The sequence below is a fragment of the Cyprinodon variegatus genome, unplaced genomic scaffold (genome assembly GCF_000732505.1).
Source record: "Cyprinodon variegatus isolate N-32 unplaced genomic scaffold, C_variegatus-1.0 Scaffold156, whole genome shotgun sequence".
Classification (NCBI taxonomy): Eukaryota; Metazoa; Chordata; class Actinopteri; order Cyprinodontiformes; family Cyprinodontidae; genus Cyprinodon; species Cyprinodon variegatus.
In genome coordinates this window covers 1,093,864-1,115,008 of record NW_015150609.1, presented here as the reverse complement: position 1 = coordinate 1,115,008, position 21,145 = coordinate 1,093,864, and the positions used below count along the sequence as shown (strand labels likewise).

At 41.3% G+C, this 21,145-nt stretch overlaps 1 protein-coding gene across 1 annotated transcript in view; it reads right to left on the bottom strand.

Annotated features, from left to right (window-relative positions):
- Positions 1 to 5,340: 5,340 nt before the first annotated feature.
- The window catches only part of LOC107086534 (protein NLRC3-like), a 21,624-nt gene continuing 5,819 nt past the window's right edge, over positions 5,341 to 21,145 (bottom strand). The window contains exons 4-11 of the mRNA XM_015377531.1: positions 20,582 to 20,755; positions 19,958 to 20,036; positions 19,589 to 19,808; positions 17,679 to 19,446; positions 17,390 to 17,563; positions 7,304 to 7,477; positions 6,139 to 6,185; positions 5,341 to 6,001 (exon numbers count right to left, since the gene is read on the bottom strand). Of these exons, the coding sequence (XP_015233017.1) occupies positions 5,463 to 6,001; positions 6,139 to 6,185; positions 7,304 to 7,477; positions 17,390 to 17,563; positions 17,679 to 19,446; positions 19,589 to 19,808; positions 19,958 to 20,036; positions 20,582 to 20,755 (3,175 nt within the window). The 3' untranslated portion in view covers positions 5,341 to 5,462. The remainder of the gene's footprint in view (positions 6,002 to 6,138; positions 6,186 to 7,303; positions 7,478 to 17,389; positions 17,564 to 17,678; positions 19,447 to 19,588; positions 19,809 to 19,957; positions 20,037 to 20,581; positions 20,756 to 21,145) is intronic.

Genomic DNA, 21,145 nt, shown 5'->3' with positions numbered 1-21,145 from the left:
TATAAATGTATAAATGAGAATGGGAAATGTTGCACTGACGCTGCACTGATGAGGGATTAATGGTAAACCAACAGGTTAAAAAACAAACAATAGGAAGAAGGCATTAATGTTTCTGTGAAATGAATCCTAGGTAGAAATTCACCTGAATAAACTGGTTCGTTTAGCCTCATACAATCAGAGGCTCATCCGTCTGTGAAACGTCCAATCAGCATTCAGACTGAGTCCATCTGAATCTGGAGCTCAATTAGAACTTAATGATCACATGAATCTTAGATATTATTCTAAATAATGTTCGATATACGGTAAAAAGGAATTACATTTTGGTGGAAATTTTGATCAGTCAAGTTGATTAAAAACTACAAGAGTAGATAATGTAAGTTTGAAAAGTAGATCATATTTGTTCATTGTTTTTTCTGTTTTATTGATCAAAAGTTTTCCAGACCTGAGAAGTAAGCAGAGTTTTTCTCTTCTTCTGACCCCTGATCTCACCAAAGTCTAATCTAATTTCAGCTGTAAGAACTGATATCATTATTTCATAACTGTGAGAAATGATCCCATGTTTTAATACACATTAAACCATACCTTAAATTAAACCAATAGGATGGAGTCACATCCAGGCTGAGATGAGGTCAAGTATCAGGAAGGCTTATTGAACGTCGTATCAAACAGTCATCTTTGACCAAGTTTAAGTTTGTTATTATAAAATCTGTTGAATTTCCAGTTTTTAGACTCTTTATAGAGGTTAAATGATCTAATCTAGAAGTCATTTATCTTCATAGATGTTTTTATAGCCATTTGGCTTCATGTTGTCATCATCAAAAAGTAGCGATGTCTATCTGTGTCTATCTTTGTCCAACAGCTCCCCCTGCTGACCTGAAGGTGCCATGACAGCAGTCAGCTCTCACTGATGGAAACATCCTCTGACCTTGAATGGACTTTAATATAAAGACAATTTTGCTTATTTTGCTTCACAGAAGAAAAAACAAACTTTGTTTTTTAGGTTTCTCCACCGCTTTGCAATAAGAGATAAAAGAGAGAATTAACTTCAAAGTCTAACATTAAGGAAGCACAAGAAATATATGAAATAAAAAAAAAAGATTACTCAGTGTAAATGAGCTGATTTCTAATTTAGTTACAAGACATATTACAATTTGAAATTATTATACGCTATTATTTTTGCCTCCATTGTTTTTGTGAATTTATAAAGCTTTACAGTTTACCTTGTTTTAAGGGAGTTTAATTTGAAACTATGTGACCGGGTTTTAGTCTGTGAGATACGGAGAAGAAGAAGCTGAGAAAGACAGAAAAAAAAAATAGATAAAATATTCAGCTTTATTTGAAGGACTTGAACCGTCCGAAGTGGCACAAGGTTAGTTCTTATGTGATAAGACATGTTTGATGTGTGTCATGTGTTTTAAAATACTTGTGAAGAACAGGGGCAGGGGTGGCCAGGCTACGCCTCTGGTGAAGAACTTTTTTCTGTTGGTTATTAAGTCTCCGTAGCTTACGTATAAGGCGCTTATTTTACTTAGAGTCAGCCAGTTCCGTAAAACATTTTTTCTGTTGTGCTCTTCCTAGCTCTTATGTTGGTTGGTAAAAAATATTATTGTTGACAACGATGAGATTCTAATAAACAAGAAAACCACCAGTCAAGTGTTGACCATCATTCGGGGGAGCTTCACCTGCTTCCCAGAGCTGCTTACGCGATCTATGGACAGCACAGCGCGAACAGCAGTGAGTCGTTGCAAGTGTGATGGTCAAGGGAGACGGTAAGGACGAAACTACATATAAAATGGATGATGTTAAGGGAAAAAAAAGCTACAAAGGGAAATGGAAGAAAGTAGAGGCTTACTTCATCAAGGAGAATGCGAAGGCATATCGAGGCAGGAATTAAAGAAGCTAATTGAAAGCAAAGAAAAACGACTAGCTAAAGGCTTTCTTCCCTAGTTCTCTTCAGGCAAAAAGAACAGAGAGCAACAGCTGATGGTTGGATCTCAGGCAAAAGAAGCCAGGCTTTACTGTGGAAGTAAGGTACAAATGTAAGAGGGCAGTAATCCAAGAAGGGCCTTGGAAATAAAAGTGTAGCAATGACACTGCCTTCTGGTAGAGAGGGAAGGCCATCCCACCTGAGAGGACAGGTCACAGTGATGTCATGATCTACAGCCTGTGATGAACCTTAATGGAGCATGGGAAACAGTCCAACATTTGGAGACATGAAGAAGAAACGTTCTTATAAAAAAGGTCACCAGAATCTAAGGCTGATAAGAGAGACAAGATGCTTTTTTACTGGGTTGGGAATTCATAAGATTTTCACAATTCCGATTCCATTATCGATTCTGTGAAACGATTGGATTCCTTATCGATTCCCTCACCGATTCTGTTAGCAATAAATCTGGTAAGTTTACGGTGACATTCATCTACCTTCGCCTGGGACATTCTATCTCTGCCTGCCTTAAACGCTTTTGTTTAGCTTTTCTAGACTTACGCCTGGTCACGTCGTACTTGCTTCCTGAATGCTGTGTGCATAGCTTGCCTAAAAAATGTGACGCAAGTCGTGCTGCCCAGCGCTAGGCTCTGGTCCTGTTAAGAGGTGGAATTGTTAAGAGAATCGTTAAGCAAGCTGCCAAACGGTGCCTTGGAATTGGAACACACGGAACGGTTCTGAACAGGAACCGGCTTTCGATTCCCATCACTTGAAAAAGCCCAGTTTAACTTTTAATTTCTTCAAAAGTTTATCAATAAAAGGTTTGAAGGTGAGGGAGTCATCAATTGCGTATTTATATTCATGTCCCACCTCAATGACATTCCCCTCCAGAGTGGACACTACTGGAAGGGTTTGAGGCACCTTCCTATTATTAGAAATCATTAACTTTGTTTTGTCAACATTAAGAAATATTTTAAGATGAATAAATGAATACAGTACAGCTACAAAGGCTTTCTGTAGGGAATAATCTTCTGTTGAAGAGACGACCCAAAGCAATAAACAATGGTATCATCAGCATAAACTGCATATTAGCATATTAGTATCTAAATTGTATTTGCAGTTTGAAGCAGCAGGTTTGGGTCTCCAGCGAACACCGACCTGGGATTAGTTCAGTAGTGGCTGGCCAATAGAGGGCGCTATGGCACCAGCCCACACACCCAATGACCCTGAGCATTAAAGAAAAAAAAAAAATTCCTTTTAAATTAAAATTTAAAATATTTCGAAATATATCAATATATATTTTTTAGATGTGCAAGATAAATATGTAATCTCTGATGACTAGTAAACCCTACAGTTAACACGAATCTGTCATGATCTTGGTACTGATGGCTGGTCTGAGTACTCATTTCACTCACCTGCCTAGCTCCGCCCAGTTCTCATCACCCGCTTATCTGAACCACCTGCATTAGTCTCTATTTAAACAGCTTTCAGATCAGTAATTGGTGCCAGATTATTTTGAGCCATTGGTGAGACTTATTCTAGTGTTCCTGTATTCTGATTATCTGATCCTGACCTGTTCTGCCTCCCAACCGCTGAGTCTGCCTGTTCCCTCTGATTTGTTACCAGCACCTCGCCGGATTTCGGATCTCATCTATGCTTATGTCTTCCACTGGGCCTGAGCACTAAAGCCTGTTCTTCTCTTTTCCTTTTTAAACTCTGCTATTGCTGCTAATCTTGTGTGTTAGTCTTTCAAGGGGAACAGAAAAAAGAGTAACACAAAACAATTGTTCATGAGGTTTTCAGTTTATTTAGAATAAATTATCTTTTCAGAGCATCTTATATTCTTCACATGAGAACATTAGACTTTTACAAACAGCCATTGTACACATTAGTTTTTCTTTGAGTTAAGGCATGTTTTGTAGGTATGTTTTTATTTTGTTTGGTCTTTTAAAGTAGAAGATTTATTGTGTCGTCATATTTTCAGTTTAAAAACATTGGAAACACCATCGCCTGTAAAGTATAATGACAGTTTTCTGCATTTGTGATTTATGGCAAAATGGTCCACAAGGCATCAAGTTTCAGAGGCTTTACTCTTCTGGATTCAATGCTTAACACCCTGAAACTGCTTGGACATTCATCTAATGGTGACCAAAGATGTTGGAATTTTTTTTTTTACTAATATAATGTTGGAAAACTCCTCTCCCAAGTGGCAGAACTTCCTGGGAGTTTGACAATGTCTATTCCGACTTTAACAGGCTCTTAGAATACCTCTATGTATGTGAAACTCCTCTGTATTGGAAGGTTTTTCAGTTTCTCTGCTCTATTTTTCTCTCTAAGTATCTTGAACTGATTCATTTCATGCCACAGATCCACAGTATTAGGATTTAAAACGACTGCATTCAAACTACGTGCTGTGTTTAAAAAGTGCTTTACTCTTGGCATTTAGAAAAAACATTTTTCTTATCAGCTCAGATTGTTTTTGAAAATTGTCTGCTCAGTTCACTAAGCATGTGGTCAATGGCAGAATACAAGTAGAAAACAGAAAACAGATGAGTTTCTTTATCACAATCTTGTTGCAGCTGCATAGAAATTTAGAACTTTGAATAGAAAATTAGATATAATGGAACATTAGAACTTTAATTTTGTAGCATTATAGAATGAGAAGGAAAACTATCCATAATGGAAGGAGAAGCAGACGTGTTAATTATGTTTACCATCCTAGGAATAAGAATAATAAACCTAATCAACAATAAATGAACTAAAATGGTGGACAGTATTAAACATTAATGACAGGGAAATTAAGAAACAGAAACATGGAAAAAACCCAAAAAAGATATATTGAGCTGAAGGATTTTCACTTTATTAGAGCATCACAATTACAACTACAACAGGGATACATTTATGTCAAATAAAAGTAAAAAAAAAAAAAAATCCTATGTAATTACAACATGAATACTCGTATGCTACTTAGAATAAGTAAAGCACCCTTAAATTATTTGTTGTGTAGCATCATCTAAACACGTAGTATTTTCTTTTTCCTGTTTGTTTTCGTACAAAAGCAAAGACTCATTTATTCTGTATGTGGCAAATATGTGGGAATGAAAAGAGAGCGGCGTCCTTCAGCTACGAACAAAGTGAAATATTTTGATAAGACTGGAGCCATGGATGTCTCCTCATCTGCAAACGGGTGTGATGTAATGATGTGATGATGTGGCAGAATGGAGAAGTTTAAAATGCTTCTCTAATGGTTTATTGGGGCCACTTCATGAGAAGTGAGCCCGGTTGGTGAGCAGCTGCCTTCTGTAACTCTAAGCAACTTCTCTGATCTGAGGAAGATTATTTCTGTTACAATTTTTATCAAAATCTGTTGTAATGTCTCATGGTTATTTAATAAATATAAGCTATGAAGTGTTATTTAAAGAGTTTGACCCGAGTGATCTCTTTTCAGGAAAAAGAACAGGAGAGAGAAATATTTAAGGTGTAAACACAAAGCTTTCTATTAACAAAGACTTCTCTGGCAGAAGGAGATCTTTAGAACTCAGCACAAAAACACAGAGGAACCTGGACTGGAGCAGAACCCAAACCCAGGATACAGCGGTTCAGTGAATGTGGTGTTGAAGGTGTGGAGGTGGATCAGTGAGTCAGATGAGACTCTGTAGAAGGACAGAATGCCAGCAGGACAGTCCACATAGACTCCTACTTTACCAGAGACGGAGGAGGAGGTGGAGGAAGAGGAGGAGGAGGAGATTCTTACTCTGCTGGGCCAGGCAGTGTAACCTTCTTTAAAGCAGCTTAAACTCCAGGAGTGATCATTAAATCCTAACCAGCAAACCTCACTGTTTCCTTCTCTTGTGATTTTTTTGTAACTCACAGATATATAAACTCCTTCTCTCCACTCAACCTCCCAGTAACATCGACCAGTTAGAGCCTCTGTACATAACAGCTGTGGAAGGTTAAATCTGTCTGGATGATCAGGATAGGACTGAAGCTCCTCCATCAGTGTCACCTTCCTGTTGTCTTCAGATAGTTTCAGGTTTCTGTTCACTGTGTTTGTGTCGATGGTGATCTGACAGGAATCTGATGGAAAGAAAAAACACAGTTATTCATCATTTATTGAAGCATTGATGAAGAATCCTGAGTGGTTAATGGACAGTTTGAAGATGGTTTAATGTGAGCTCCTTTGTTTTCATGAATCCAGTGAAAAACAAACTTACACTTCTTCAGACCTGGTGTCAACCATTGTTCTCCAGCAGGCTCCACCCTGAAAGGAGGAGGATATTAGACCATCAGTCTCTGTCAGTATGGACATACATGTCTCTGAGACACACATTGTCCTAGGTAGTTGGCCAGGTCTGACCTTTACCACACCTGGCACTTGATTGGACACCCCAAATATCCCTTCAGGTGGTGGACAATGTACCTCAGAGTCAAACGGAATAAGCTTTAGTGATGTTATAAAGATTTTCCTGTATTAACCCTTTTTTTTTTTATTAGCTGCATCCGAACCATTTGGGTTTCTCCTCTACCTCCAGTATGCATTAACCTAAGTTATGCGAAAACCCAACAACCCTAAACACTAAGTCTGCAGCATTTTAAGGGCTGTTACCCAACATGTACATTGCTGTGCTGTTGTTGCTTTGCCGCATCGTAACTCCTCTGGATGTTTTTCTAAACTTAACTCTGATGTCCAAGCTTGTTGCAGCAGAAAATGTATAACTTTGGAATCAATGATTCGCTGAAGTGCTGACTTCGGCTCCAGAGTGTTGAGTAGGTATCAGAAGCCTTCGTTCTCCCTGACACAATAGGGATGTATGTCTGTACATTAGATGAACGCGATTGCCTTGGAGATATTCCTCGCCCTCTTAGTGCTGTGTGAAAACTTCTGGGGTAAAAATGTTGTCAGTGGCGATGTAAAGGGCTGTGCTTTTTCTTCGTCTTGGACACATCGGCGTCTTGTCAGGTGAGCAGACAAATTTGATGTGTTGCCACAGTAGCGAATTTCGCAACGACAAGCTCTACATATAGACATATCCTTCATCAGTTTTCTTCCATACTTACGCAACCCAAAATACTTCCACACAAATGACTTGAACCTGCGGGGGGTGTGTAAGTCATCTTCTTTTTCCTCCGCCATGTCTGTCTGGCCTACTGTTTATGTGAGTGTGTGTGTGCAAGAGGAAAGAGGGTAGTGGCTAAAGGAAGCGAGGTAGGAGGGCAAAGGAGGTAGGAGGACCGCAGCGCTGGAGTCAGAATTACATCCAGGAGCAAATGGATAAAAATAGACTGAAGGAAAAAAAGAAGTGTTGATGCATCGGATCACTGGCTGTTCGATCGATGCATCGACACAAAACATCTAAAATTTACACCCCTAATCCATACCTGAGATCTTCCAGTCTCCATTTTGGATCCTTCAGTCCAGCCGACAGCAGCTTCACTCCTGACTCTCCTGGATGATTGTAGCTCAGGTCCAACTCCTTCAGATGGGAGGGGTTGGAGCTCAGAGCTGAGGCCAGAGAAGCACAGCCTTCCTCTGAGATCAGACAGCCTGACAACCTGCAGACACACAATTTAACTCATAAGAAGAATTCTGAGGAAAAACACAAATTCTTATAGAAGGGGAAACAAACAGGAAACAGACAGTGGGATAATTCAAAGCGGGTTCAGGGTTCCAGGAGTCCACAGAGTTCAGGCAGAACATTCATATGGGAACAGGCAAGCTCAGTTGTAGCGAGGCGGAACAGGTCAGGATATCAGGAACACTACGGAACGCTAAAACCTTGGTCTCTCCACTGAGTCGAGATATGAACAGACACACTCCATGGATGAGAGGCAGAACACAATCAGGAAATCAGAAACACTATAGAACGCTAAAAAAAAACCCTCTCCACTGACCCCTGAGAATGAGCACTAGAACAAGAACATCAACATCAATAATCTGGCCTGATGGCCGGGACTGAGGCGTATAAATAGAAGCAGGAGCAGGTGAATAAGATGTTAGGCAGGTGGTTGAAATGAGCATTTAGGCCAGCCATCAGTATCAAGATCATGACAAAATGTATTAACTGATTTAGTCTTAAATACTTGCATTTCATTATGGTGACCATGCCAGTATCTAACACTAACCAATTCAGTGAGAATAATAGTATAAATTGATAATTTAATACTACATTAGCTTTTATTCGCTTTGCTAAAAATATCTATCTTCAAACTTTGTACTTTCTGACATATTTATGGCATTGCCTGTAAACAAAGAACATGATTTTGTTATAACACACTCTTGTCTTAGAATTTTTATAACTTTGAAGTTAAAGTTAAGTAAAGAGCAAGTTGAACTGTAGAGATTGATCAAACAGAACTCTGGGTAATCAATATATATACATTTTAAATATTAAAGTTGTGTTTTACCAATTTCAAAGCAATTTTATAAAAGGGATTTGTTCTTTTCATTACTGACCTAAATTTAGATAGAATTAATCAAGGGTTTAAATTGATCAGAACCATGTTTTAAGCTAATTGTAGTAAAACCTTAACTTATAATAAGAAAACCCTCTTGATTGAGATAAATGAATCAGTATCCTTTATATAATCATTTTCTCTTATAAATATAATCACTGAAAAATAGTTGTTAATCAAGTGGTTGAGGAATCACTATGTAAAGACCTGTGCAAATAATTGCATTCAGGTTCCAAAACTTATTGCAGCACTTAAACACAACTGGTGAAAGTCAGCCTTGACTGCTGTCCAACCCTCGTAGAGGGGAAAGTTCCTGCCACAAGTGGAGGAGTATTTTGGGGTCCTGTTCAGTGAGGGGGAAATGGAGTGAGAGAACGATAAACAGATTGGTGTGGCTGCTGCCATAATACAGATGTTGCAGCGGTCTGTTGTGGTGTAGAGAGATCTAACCGAAAAGGCAAAGCTCTCAATTTTCTGTGTTTCAAACCCTCCCCTGTGGTCACAAAAATCTGTATCACCACTGAAAGAATGAGAACCTGGATACTCAGGTTTTAAGAAACGGGATTGTTAGGAATCCAGTTTGTGTGGGTTGTGTTTTTGTGTGCTTTCCCTCCACCACCAGGTGGCGCCTGGTCCTCGTTGGCCCTCTCACACACCTGCGGATGGTTGCCTCATTATCGGAGGACTCTTAAGCTGCTGACTGCCACTACCTTGACGCCAGAGAGTTTGGCAGTTTTGGGTACTCTAGCCAAGCTGTGTTTTGCTAATCAAACTGAGTTTTTGTCAACTTGAGCCTAACCTTGTTGTTTTTGTCTTTACCTCTCAGCAGGAAGTCATCCTGCAAACTGGATGTTTTGGACCTTCTTCCCCCTGGAAGGATGGTCTTAGCTTCAAACTGAGCTGAGGATTCAAACTGGAGGTTTGGATCTACTTTTCCCCTAAGGATTGTTTGAGCTTCACACTGAGCAGGGGATTCATCTCCACAAGAAACCGTTCAAGTACCATAGGAAATCCAAGTGGCAGTCAGCTCCTTCATTCCTCAAGTAAACACCTCAGCCTGGGTAAACCCTGTCCTCCCTCCAACGAGCAAGTCAATTACTGACACAACCCACACCAACTGGATTCAGAGAACGACACTTCTTCTGGAAACGTAAGTCCTGTTGCCTTAATTCCCTTTTGCAAATCGAAGCTCAAATTTTCCACTGAGTCTGAACTAACCACAGGAATTTCCATTCACTTTTCAGTCCCGGTTCGCCAGTGTTTAGAGCAGCACTGGACCCATCCCTACCAGTTCTCAATAAACCTGTTAAACCTTCCCCTGGTCTCTCTGTTTGGTTTTCTGCATGTGGGTCAGATCTTTGCATAAAATCATCACAGGGATAAGGAGTTTGGGTCATGTGGGGCTTTGAGTAGAGCTGCTTCTCCTCCACATTCAGAGGAATCAGCTGAGGTGGCTCGGACAGCTTTGTCAGATGTCTCCTAGACACCTTCCTTGGCAGATTTTCCGGGTATCTCCCACCGGCACAAGGCCCATGACATGCTGGACGGACTTTGTCTCGCAGCTGGCCTGGAGCAGCCTCAGGCTTCCCCAAGCAGAGCTGAGACTGCTCCTCCTGCGTCCAGGATGAAGCGAAACATGACGCGTACATGTAGATATGTATTGTGCAAGGTTACAAGATTATAAAGATGACCTCTGCAGTATTGACTCTCTCCCCTTATTCAAAACCAGATTAAAAAGCCATCTGCTCCAGCTGGCTTATTTGTAAATACACTGATCTTGTCCCTCCCCATAACTATTTTTATGTATTTGTATTTTTGTATTTTAATTTTCATCTCTGTAAAGTGACTTTGAGTGTCCAGAAAGGCGCTGTTAAATAAAATGTATTTTTATTGTTATGTTAAATAATTATAACTGGAAGTGATAGTCAATTAAGAGGTCATTAAAATCAATGATAAAACAGTTTAATTATTATCAGTTGAATGATTATAACTGTAATTTGCTTACTGACCAGGGCTCTTAGTCTCTTACATAAAAGATTGGACTCCAGCTGTTTAAATTCCATTTACCATCACCAATTAAATAATTTAGACTATGTCTGTCAGCAGAGTTACTAATCACCAAGCAAATAAAAATGTGTCTCTGTTCATTCGGATATTACTGAAGGAATCCAGACTGAGTGATAAATCAATCGTTCACTGTGTAAAATAAACTGTAAGGTGTATTCAATGATGGTTATAAAGTTAATGTGTGTGCATATAAAACATTGAGGAAATGAGATGCTTCACTCTGTCTTGTGATTCAGTCAGAGGAGCATTCTGACTTATGACCTGATCAATTGCCTTGTCAGAGGAACACTCTGTTTTGTAACCCACCCCATGTGTTATGATCTGCTAATAAAGAGGCTCTGCAGGGGGAGGGGGGTCGGTGAAAGAGTTGGAGAGTTGGGTTGTGACTCTCTCCTCCTGCAGGAGCTGCTGAAAATCACTTTCTTGTGTGGACTCAGTTCCTCTTTTACGAACCTACATTTTTTAACCTAACATTTTTGGTGCCGAAACCCGAGAGTCAAGATACAATTGTCCAGGAATGTGCGGGACCAAGGTCAAGAATCTGTCGACAGCCGTCCCCCCTTCGCCGGACGGGGCCAATAGGTTGCTCCAGCCCTGCCCTGGGCATCCTGGTGACGACTCCCAGAGCACTGATCCGCACAGCAAAGGGTAGGCCTAAATCTTTTAATCAAAAGTTGGTCTGGGACCATTTAAGTTACAGCTGTAACCGCAAGAATATTTCATGAGACGAAGTCTTGTTGACAGATCAGGGATCGGTATTCTGTGCGTTTGAGTCTGGGACTCTGTGTTGTTCTCGAGATTGTAAGTATTGCAGCTTCTGCAGCAGGGATATTGGACGAAACCAAGTTTCGTTGACAGATCTGGGATCGGGTATCTGGTGCATGCGAGGAGTCTAACTCTAGGGCCTGCGCGTGCGGAGTCTGGGTTTTCAAAGTGTACACATAAAAATAAAAAATAAAAATGCAGTAAATAGTACTTTTAAACAATTGGTCAAAGGATGGGGCAAGGAAATAGTAAGAAGGAAGTGCCAGGTGATGTTAGATGGATGGTGACATGTTGTTGTGGTGATCCAGAGTTTGCCAGAAAGTGGATTGAGAAGGAAGGTTGGAATGGACAGTTAAGAGTTGAGCCGCTGATGAAGATTCATCAGAAAGTGAAGATGAAGTTGGTGTGTAAATCAGAAAATAAGCAAGCTACATACAGAAAAGAATTAGAGGAGTTAAATAAGTGGATTGTGCAAGCTAAGCATAGAGAAAGCCAAATACAGCAGAAAAAGGATAGAAAGAAAGCTAGAATTGCTGCTGTGAAAGTTAAAGCTGATGAAGAAACTGTTGTATCTCGCATGTTTCCTCAAAATCCTGCCCCTAATCAAACTCAAGGGGGTAATGGGTTTCAAGCGGTAGCATTAGCTGCACAGGAAGGTGGACATGGACCCCATCTCGGTGGATATGAACACCACCATGCCACTGTTCCTCCTCCAGTAGCCCCACCCTCATATGATGATGTTGGAGGAGCAGGAGCAAGTCCCCTGTCCATATCGTCCTCTATGGGATGTATGGACCTCAGTGCCATTGACCTTTATGAGCCTGAAATAAGAAAATCAAAAAGGGATGTGAAGCCTAATTCCAAGTATTACAATAATGATTATCAAATAGAGGCTCATAAAAAAGGCCCATCTGCCCCTATTTATCCAAATTTGGCTGAATTAAAAAACCAAGAACAGGACAAAAATCCTGAAGGGGGGGCATGTGCTTTTCCAATGTTAGAGGTGGTCAACCCTCGTTATGGCCAACGCACAGGACCCCAAGATAATGACCCAGTGAATAATAGGCCTACCATTCTTGTGTATAGGCCATGGACAGATGCAGAAATGCAGACTGCCTGTCAAGGTTTAACCCCAGCTAGACAGGACCCAATTAAATGGTCCGAGGACATTAAAAATTGATTCTTACAAATTAAATGGGGCAGAAATATAATAAGCTATGAGGGTGTAGTTTGGGCCATAATTGGGCTCAAGTGAGGGGCCAATACACTGGGCACGGAGGAAATCCAGTTGGAATCCTCCCTCCGGGGCATGGGGACCTAGAAAGACAGGTTAATGTGGTCTGTGAAACAGCCCAACGCCTGTGGAGACAACCTCCCAGTCTTACTAAAATCTCTGAGTTCCGTCAGGGTCCAGAGGAAGAAGTGACAGCATATAGGGCCCGACTCCAAGAGGCTATTAATCAACACAGTGGAGTCTCAGAGGATAATGCTGAGGACGGGGTCTATATGTCTCTGCTGAAGCAATATTTCCTTGCAGGTCTCTGTCCAGAAATTAGAGGTCATTTGGAAAAACATTTGGCTGGATAGAACAACTACTTTTAATACATTGATGGAGTATGCTTTGCCAACTCAGGATTGGAAAAATACAAAAAAGACTCAAATATATTATGACCAGCACTGACGCCAGAAGTCATGTGCACCAGCAAAAAGTGAAGAGCAGTTAATGTTGGACCCAGTGGAGGTCCTGGACCTACAGCAAATTTTCTTGTCTTTTTTAAACACATCAGAAAAACCATACTGGCATTTAAATATTCAAGGGGTAAAAGTTAAATTTTTGACTGATAAATCTGTCCTGAGGGATAAACTACCTCAGGTTAAACCGGGACCAAAATGGATCACAGTAGTCTCTGCTGATGGGGGAATGGTGGTTCAGGCAATTTCTGAAAAACAATTGGTCACTGATAAAAAGGGTATTTACAGTGGAAGATGATTTTGTGTTGAGCCCAGACTGCCCAGTTAATTTATTAGGCAGAGATTTGTTAAAGGAATTGCAATTAGCGCTCATGCCCACAGACAAAGGAATGGGAGTGAAAAGATGTACAGATTTTATGTTACAAGGGGAAGTTACACCAGAACTAGAAACAGCTGACACACATGTTGTACATTCAGGCTCATTCCCAAAAACATTTTACTCCGTGGATTTAACTACCCAAGGGCCATGGGAAATAGTAACTCAGCTACAGAGACAGGCTGCACCTAATGGTCAGTTTCAAAATCAATAACCATTACATGTTACCATGAGGGTTATGGACCCAGGCACCACAGATAGCAAATATGACAGAGATTTTCACAGGCTGTCACCCCAGTTTATACAGATTAAGTACATGTACAGTACAGAAGCTGGGGACTCGGTAGCGTCAGTCTCTCTCAGCCCCCAGGTACAGCCCTTACTGCAGCAAGAATGGGGAATGTCCCCACATGTTTCAATGTCCAGGAAATCAGGGAGACAGTGGCAGGAACTAGGTTATATGGCAGGATCAGCTGGCAGAATATTGGAAGGTACCTGGGTAAATGATTGTGCTGTTTTACCAAAATGGGACCTGGTGCGGAGGAAGAAATTAAACTGGACCACTTTGGCTCTCCCACAGAAGCATTTGACAGAACGATTAATACTAGCTGCGGACTATGAGTCTCTTCCAGTTCCAGCTAGCGTGTGGTCCACAGGAAAAACAGATGTAGGTTTACTTACAACTGCTAAACCTGTAGTAGTACAAGCAAGAACCTCCCATCGCCCCAGGGTTAAACAATATCCTTTAAAGCCTGATGCAGAGGCAGGAATTAAACCTGTAATTGATGACGTGTTGAAAGCTGGAATTTTGATTGAAGATCCAACCTGTGAATGTAACACACCCATATTTCCTGTTAAGAAACCTGGTACGGACAACTGGAGGCTGGTCCATGATTTAAGAGAAGTGAACAAAGCAGTTAAAACTAGAGCTCCCTGTGTTCCTGATCCTGACACTCTTTTAAATTCACTGAACCAAGAACAATGTTATTTTTCTGTAATGGATCTTAGTAATGCCTTTTTCTCCATACCTCTCGATCCAGATTCAAGGCATTGGTTTGGTTTCACTTTTAAAAATAAAAAATACACATACACCAGACTGCCCCAAGGGTTTGAAGATAGCCCCGCTATTTTCTCGCAGGAGATAAGTGCATGTTTAGCAGAACATCAACACCCAGAAACCACACAGATACTGGTGTATGTGGATAGCATTCTGGTTGCGAGCCCTACAGAAAAATAGAACAAAGAACAGACCTAGAGGCTGCTGACTTCTCTAGCAGCAACAGAAAATAAAGTTTCACCACACAAGCTGCAGCTGTGCAAGAAGGAAGTTATCTTTTTAGGCCATAACATTTCTCAGTAGGGGAAATCATTATCAGCGGACAGGAAAAAGGGAGTGTTGGACGCTCCACAGCCCAAAACTAAAAAGCAAATGATAGCTTTTCTAGGCTTGTGTAATTACTGTAGAACATGGATCCCCAATTATGCTGAGGTTACTCATCCACTGCTTGATCTCATTTACACAAATGATATGGCAATGACAGATAAAATAACGTGGACTCCAACTGCGGAGTCAGTTTTTTCACAGCTAAAGGACCTGATTGCAAACTCTTCTGTAGTGGCGCTACCAGACTATTCTAAACCATTTATCCAAACAGTGGATTGCAAGGGACAGTTCATGACCTCTCTGTTAATGCAGAAACAAGGAGGAAAAATGAGGCCAGTGGCATTTTATTTAAAAAGATTAGAACCAGTTGCAGCTGCCCTCCCACACTGTGTAAGATCAGTTTGTGCTGCTGCTCTAGCTGTGCAGAGCTCATCTGAAATTGTCTTGTACCAACCACTGACCTTGTTATAACTCATGCAGTGGAACTGTTAGTCACAACTGCCAAAATGACCTTTATGTCTCCAGCCAGACATCTAAACATTATGACCACTACGCTGTCTCAGCCTCACCTCACGCTGCAGCGGTGTAATTCTTTGAAACCCTCAACCTTGCTGCCCACACCAGAAGATGGCGACCCTCACCACTGTGTGGAAAGAACAACTATGTGTTGCAAACCGCATCCAGATTTAAAAGATGAACCACAGGAGGGTTATACAAATTTGTATGTGGATGGGTTAGCTTCCAGATCAGAAGAGGGAAAGAACTTAGTTGGTTTTGCAATTGTAGATGATCAAAAAACCCTTTATAGTGCTGCCTTAAAATCATCATATTCTGCGCAAGCTGCAGAGATTGTTGTACTAACAAAAGCATGTGAAATGTCAAAAGGCCAAGATGTAAATATTTTCACCGACAGTCAGTATGTTTTTTCCACAGTTCATAATTTTGCTGCACAATGGGAGCGTAGGGACATTCTGGTTGCCATCAGCCCACACATCATCTCGGGGCTGGCTGTGACTGTGGTGCAATGACGACTCCTCCAGTACAGGGAGAAAGGTTGAGCATGCAGATTTGTTAACAGCCCTGTTAAAAGCTGTGTTGTTGCCACGGGCCATAGCCATATGCAAATGTGCAGCACATGCCAAAAGCCAAGATGTGGTAAGCAGAGGAAACAATAGAGCAGATGCTGCAGCAAAGGCAGCAGCTAGAGCACAAATCTTTCAGACTAATGCAGATGTGTCAAACGAAGGCACAATAGTTCCTACAGAAATTCTTATAGATATGCAGAAACACACTCCAGCATCTGAAAAAGAACAATGGAAAAGAGAAGGAGCGATTACAAAGTCTGATGGCCTAATTATGATAGAGGATAAACCAGTTTTACCACGAAGCCTGTTTAGAACAGCAGCGGTGATGAGTCATGGCCAGGGCCACGTCTCATCGGGAGGGATGATGAGTATAGTTTAAATAAATACTTAAAAAAATTTTTTGCAGAGCATGTCTCACATGTTGTAAATACAAAATTGTTCAGAAAACATGTAATCTGCCCAATGCTCCTTTTGTTTCCCTACAGGAAGGCCTGAAGTCTGGAAACCGAGTGCTGATTAAAATCATCAAGAGGAAAAATTGGGCAGCTCCAAGATGGGAAGGACCCTACATTGTGCAACTAGCAACCCCAACCGCTGTAAAGATCCAGGAGAGAGACACTTGGATCCACCAGAGTCATTGTAAGCTGATCAAAGATTTTCCTCAGCGAGAAGCCCAGTTACCTTCACAGGGACCCCACGACTAAGGTAGAGATCTGTGGTGAAGCCCAGCTACAAAGGGGTTAAACAATTTAGAGCTTTTCATCTCAACGCTGGTGAAGAAACCAACCTAACCCAATCCTTTAGAGTCCTGGTTAGTGGGCGCTTCCTTGGAGGAACTGATTAAGATGGGAAAACTAAAGTGGCTCTGCTGCCTGTGAGAGAGTTGGAGAGTTGGGTTGTGACTCTCTCCTCCTGCAGAAGCTGCTGAAAATCACTTTCCTGTGTGGACTCAGTTCCACTTTTACGAACCTAAATTTTTAAACCTAACATAAACACAAGACACCATGGGTTAAAATTCAATGCTACCTTTATTAGCTACAATCACACAGTATTATATATCTAATAACTACAGACACTAAACACTGCTTAGCAAATGTGGCAGCTTCATAGCTGCATCTATACTATCATGTCATGTTGGATGTGTTAACAGTAGGCCTACACACAACACTGATTCGTTCGCGCCTCCAGATATAGATCCGCACCAAGTCACAGATGTAGACCCGGCTCCCAAACCAACTTTGAGAATAGATTAACGACATTATTTTGTTTATCCCCTGATAAGAGTCTGGCATTAACACAGCATCTTATCGCAATTAACAGCCCACCTCTAATATATATATACTCATACTTTAGGTAACAAAACATTTTAATATGAAACATATTATTTATGTGTCTTATCTGGAATCCCTATAGATGAAACTCAATGGGAACTCAGCAGAGGGGGAAGGCTTGAAAATATTATTTAAAATTGGAAATAATATATCAAAAGTAATCTGGCGGTGCAATAGAAAAAAATCTTATATTAATATAGCTAAGATATCTTTGATGAGTTAGAGCAGTAAGGTTAAAAATCTATATTCATCTATTGTTTTATGCTAGCCAATGGCCAGCACCTCTATTTCAATAGAATGGAGATAATTTACCTGAGAGTTTCTAGTTTGCAGTTTGGACTCTTCAGTCCAGCGGAGAGAAGCTTCACTCCTGAATCCTGCAGGTTGTTGTTACTAAGGTCCAGTTCTCTGAGACTGGAGGACTGGGAGCTGAGAACTGAGCACAGAGCTGTACAGCTTCTCTCTGAGAGGAAACAAACACTCAGCCTAAGGAGACAGGGAAGAAACATTTATTGTTAAACAATCAATAATTATGTTCTTTTCGTCACCAAGCAGATTTCACACTATGAACAATAAATACAGTATCAATCAGTGTCCTTACAGAGCTTTGTTGGAGGCTTTAACCACTGGCAGAAGCCTCAGAAGAACCTCCTCTGAAGCTGAGTATTTATTCAGGTCAAAAACATCTAGACTTTCTCCTGATGAGAATAAAATGAAACCTAGAGCTGACCACTGAGCAGGAGACAGTTTATCTTTGGAGAGACTTCCTGAACTCAGATACTGTTGGATCTCCTGGACCAGAGAACGATCCTTCAGTTCATTCAGACAGTGGAACAGATTGATACTTTTCTCTGCAGAAACATTCTCACTGATCTTCTTCTTGATGTACTGAACTGTTTCCTGATTGGTCTTGGAGCTACTTCCTGTCTGTGTCAGCAGACCTTTTAGGAGACTCTGATTGGTCTGCAGTGAAAGTCCCAGGAGGAAGCGGAGGAACAAGTCCAGGTGTCCATTTGGACTCTGTAAGGCCTGGTCTACAGCTGTCTGATGGAGAGACTTTGGTTCATTCTTAGATGTTTGTGTTTCTCCCATCAGGTTGATCCCAGAGTTGATGAAGGTCAGATGAACATGAAGAGCAGCCAGAAACTCCTGAACACTCAGATGGACGAAGCAGAACCCCACCTCCTGGAGCAGCCCTCTCTCCTCTATAGAGATCTGTGTGAACACTCCTGAGTAAACTGAGGCTGCTGTGATATCGATGCCACACTCTGTCACGTCTGATTCATAGAAGATCAGCTTTCCTTTCTTTAACTGATCAAAAGCCAGTTTTCCTAGAGACTCAATCATCTTCCTGCTCTCTGGACTCCAGTGTTGATCTGTTTCAGCTCCTCCATCATTCTTGATCTTCTTCACTTTGGTCTGAACCACCAGGAAGTGGATGTACATCTCAGTCAGGGTGCTGGGCAGCTCTCCTCCCTCTCTGGTCTTCAACACATCCTCCAGAACCGTAGCAGTGATCCAGCAGAACACTGGGATGTGACACATGATGTGGAGACTTCGAGATGTCTTCATGTAGGAGATGATCCTGTCGGCCTGTTTCTTATCTGTGAATCTCTTCCTGAAGTACTCCTCCTTCTGTGGGTCATTGAACCCTCTGACCTCTGTCACCATGCCAACACACTGAGGAGGGATCTGATTGGCTGCTGCAGGTCGTGTGGTTATCCAGAGGAGAGCAGAGGGAAGCAGTTCCCCTCTGATGAGGTTTATCAGCAGAACATCCACTGAGGTGGACTCTGTAACATCAGTCAGGATCTCCTTGTTGGTGAAGTCCAGAGGAAGTCGACTCTCATCCAGACCATCCAAGATGATCAGAACCTGGAAGTCTTCAAAGCTGCTGATTCCTTTGGTTTCAGTGAAGAAGTGATGAACAAGTTCCACCAAGCTGAACTTTTTCTCTCTTAGCACATTCAGTTCTCTGAAGGTGAATGGAAATATGAACTGGATGTTCTGGTGGGCTTTGCCTTCAGCCCAGTCCAGAGTGAACTTCTGGGTTAAGACTGTTTTCCCAATGCCAGCCACTCCCTGTGTCATCACTGCTCTGATTGGTTGATCTCTTCCAGGTGGGACTTTAAAGATGTCTTCTGGTCTGATTATTGTTTCTGGTCTGTTTGGTTTCCTGGATGCTGCTTCAATCTGTCTGACCTCATGTTCATCATTGACCTCTCCAGTTCCTCCCTCTGTGATGTAGAGCTCTGTGTAGATCTGGTTCAGAAGGGTTGGACTTCCTGCTTCAGCGATTCCCTCAAACACAGACTGGAACTTCTTCTTCAGAACAGATTTAAGTTCATGTTGACAAAATGCAGGATATTCTATATTAACACAAAAAGTAAAATCAGGAAGGATAAAACATGATCTTCCCAAGATTATTTGAATAAATGTAATTCAGTTTCTCAGACATCAGTAAATGTTTGACTTATTAATCAGGTTAAATCTTTACAATAATCATCTTACTGCTCAGCAGAGTGTCAGCCAGATCCTCCTGCTTCATCCTCCTCAGGAAGTTCACTGTGATCTTCATCAGTGCTTCTCTGCTGCTCCTCATCTTCTCTTCATCCTCAAACACCTCATCAACTCTTTGACTCTCTGAACATACTGGATCATCTGGACTCAGAGCCCTCTGGATCTTCTTCAGCTCAATCTTCACAAAATTGATCATGTTTTCCTCCAGCAACTGGAACAGAATAATTAATGAAGAACACGATAGACTGGATCATAGAGCCAAACATCACAACCATTTTGAAAACACAGTCGTTATATTGGTCCACCAAGTAAAGCAAGGAGATGACTGTGAACGGACCAGGTTGTTGTTCATGTACAGACCATAAATATGGAGTCTAGCTGGTTTTGATGCTGCTGGGGAGATGGAGCACAGGAAACCTCTGAGGTCTGCAGGTCCACACTGTGAATGGATCATAAACAATTAGCTTACATTCTCTCTGTCTAAAGAAAGAGTGAAGTGAGTAATTAGATCAGCTATCAGGGCAAGTCATGATGCAAACATAACATTACATTGCAAATCTTCTCCTACTTAGGATACACACATGTCAAAGGGACTGGTGGGAGGGGCCAATTTATTGTTTTCACATGTTCACTTCATTTACTCTCATTTAGCACTGTTTCCAACTTAATAATATGATGATACATTTTATCTAAAGGTATATTTCTCAACACTTCAGTTCACCTAAAAATACATAAAAAAACCCCCCCAAAAAAACAAAACGGAAAAAATAAAAACACAGTTTAACACAGCTCCTCATGCTTACAAGACAAGCAGGGAGCAGTAGGATGAATAGATGAAGGATCTGAGAGTAAAATAGGTGTTGTTAGGTCTTTGTGTTGTGTTTACTTACAGGGTGGCAGGCTTAATGGGTGCCAGTTGCCCCCCCGCCTCCCTCAGTGGTAAAACAGGTCAAGCTCTGTTAGCAATCTAAGCTCCCTCTTAACCTCTTCTTGCTCTCATCTTCCACAGAACCAGACCGGACGCTCACCAGGATCCGGTCAGTTTCCTTCATCTCCTCGCTGCTCTGGAACTGTCTCCTCTCCAGTAACTCCTTACAGGACCTACCAGCCTGCCTGTCCGCCCTCAGTCCAACATAAGACCATCCACCGGAAAACGATCTAAACACAGAGTCTCTCTCACTGTTGTTAAGTCGACAGAGCACTCCTCCATTGATCCAGGAAATAAAACCTTTAAATCTGCCTCTGTGTCCGCAGTTGTCGCTTGCTTATGATTCTGGTTAAGCTTCATCTCAGATGTATCAATGTGAAGAAGATCAGAAATAAATCTGTATGATGTGGTTGAATTGTCTCAATAAATTGCCTTGGGATAACATATTGTGAATTTGCCCCATAGAAATAAACTGTTCCATTTGCAAAGTGTTTAACTTACCTGCTCAATTCAAGAATGAATACCCTTAATTTAAGAACATTTATTTATCTAGATTAGGATTTTTTCTCCAGTGTGACCTGGCCGTTCAGACAGAGGTCACCTTTAAAAAGATCAGATCC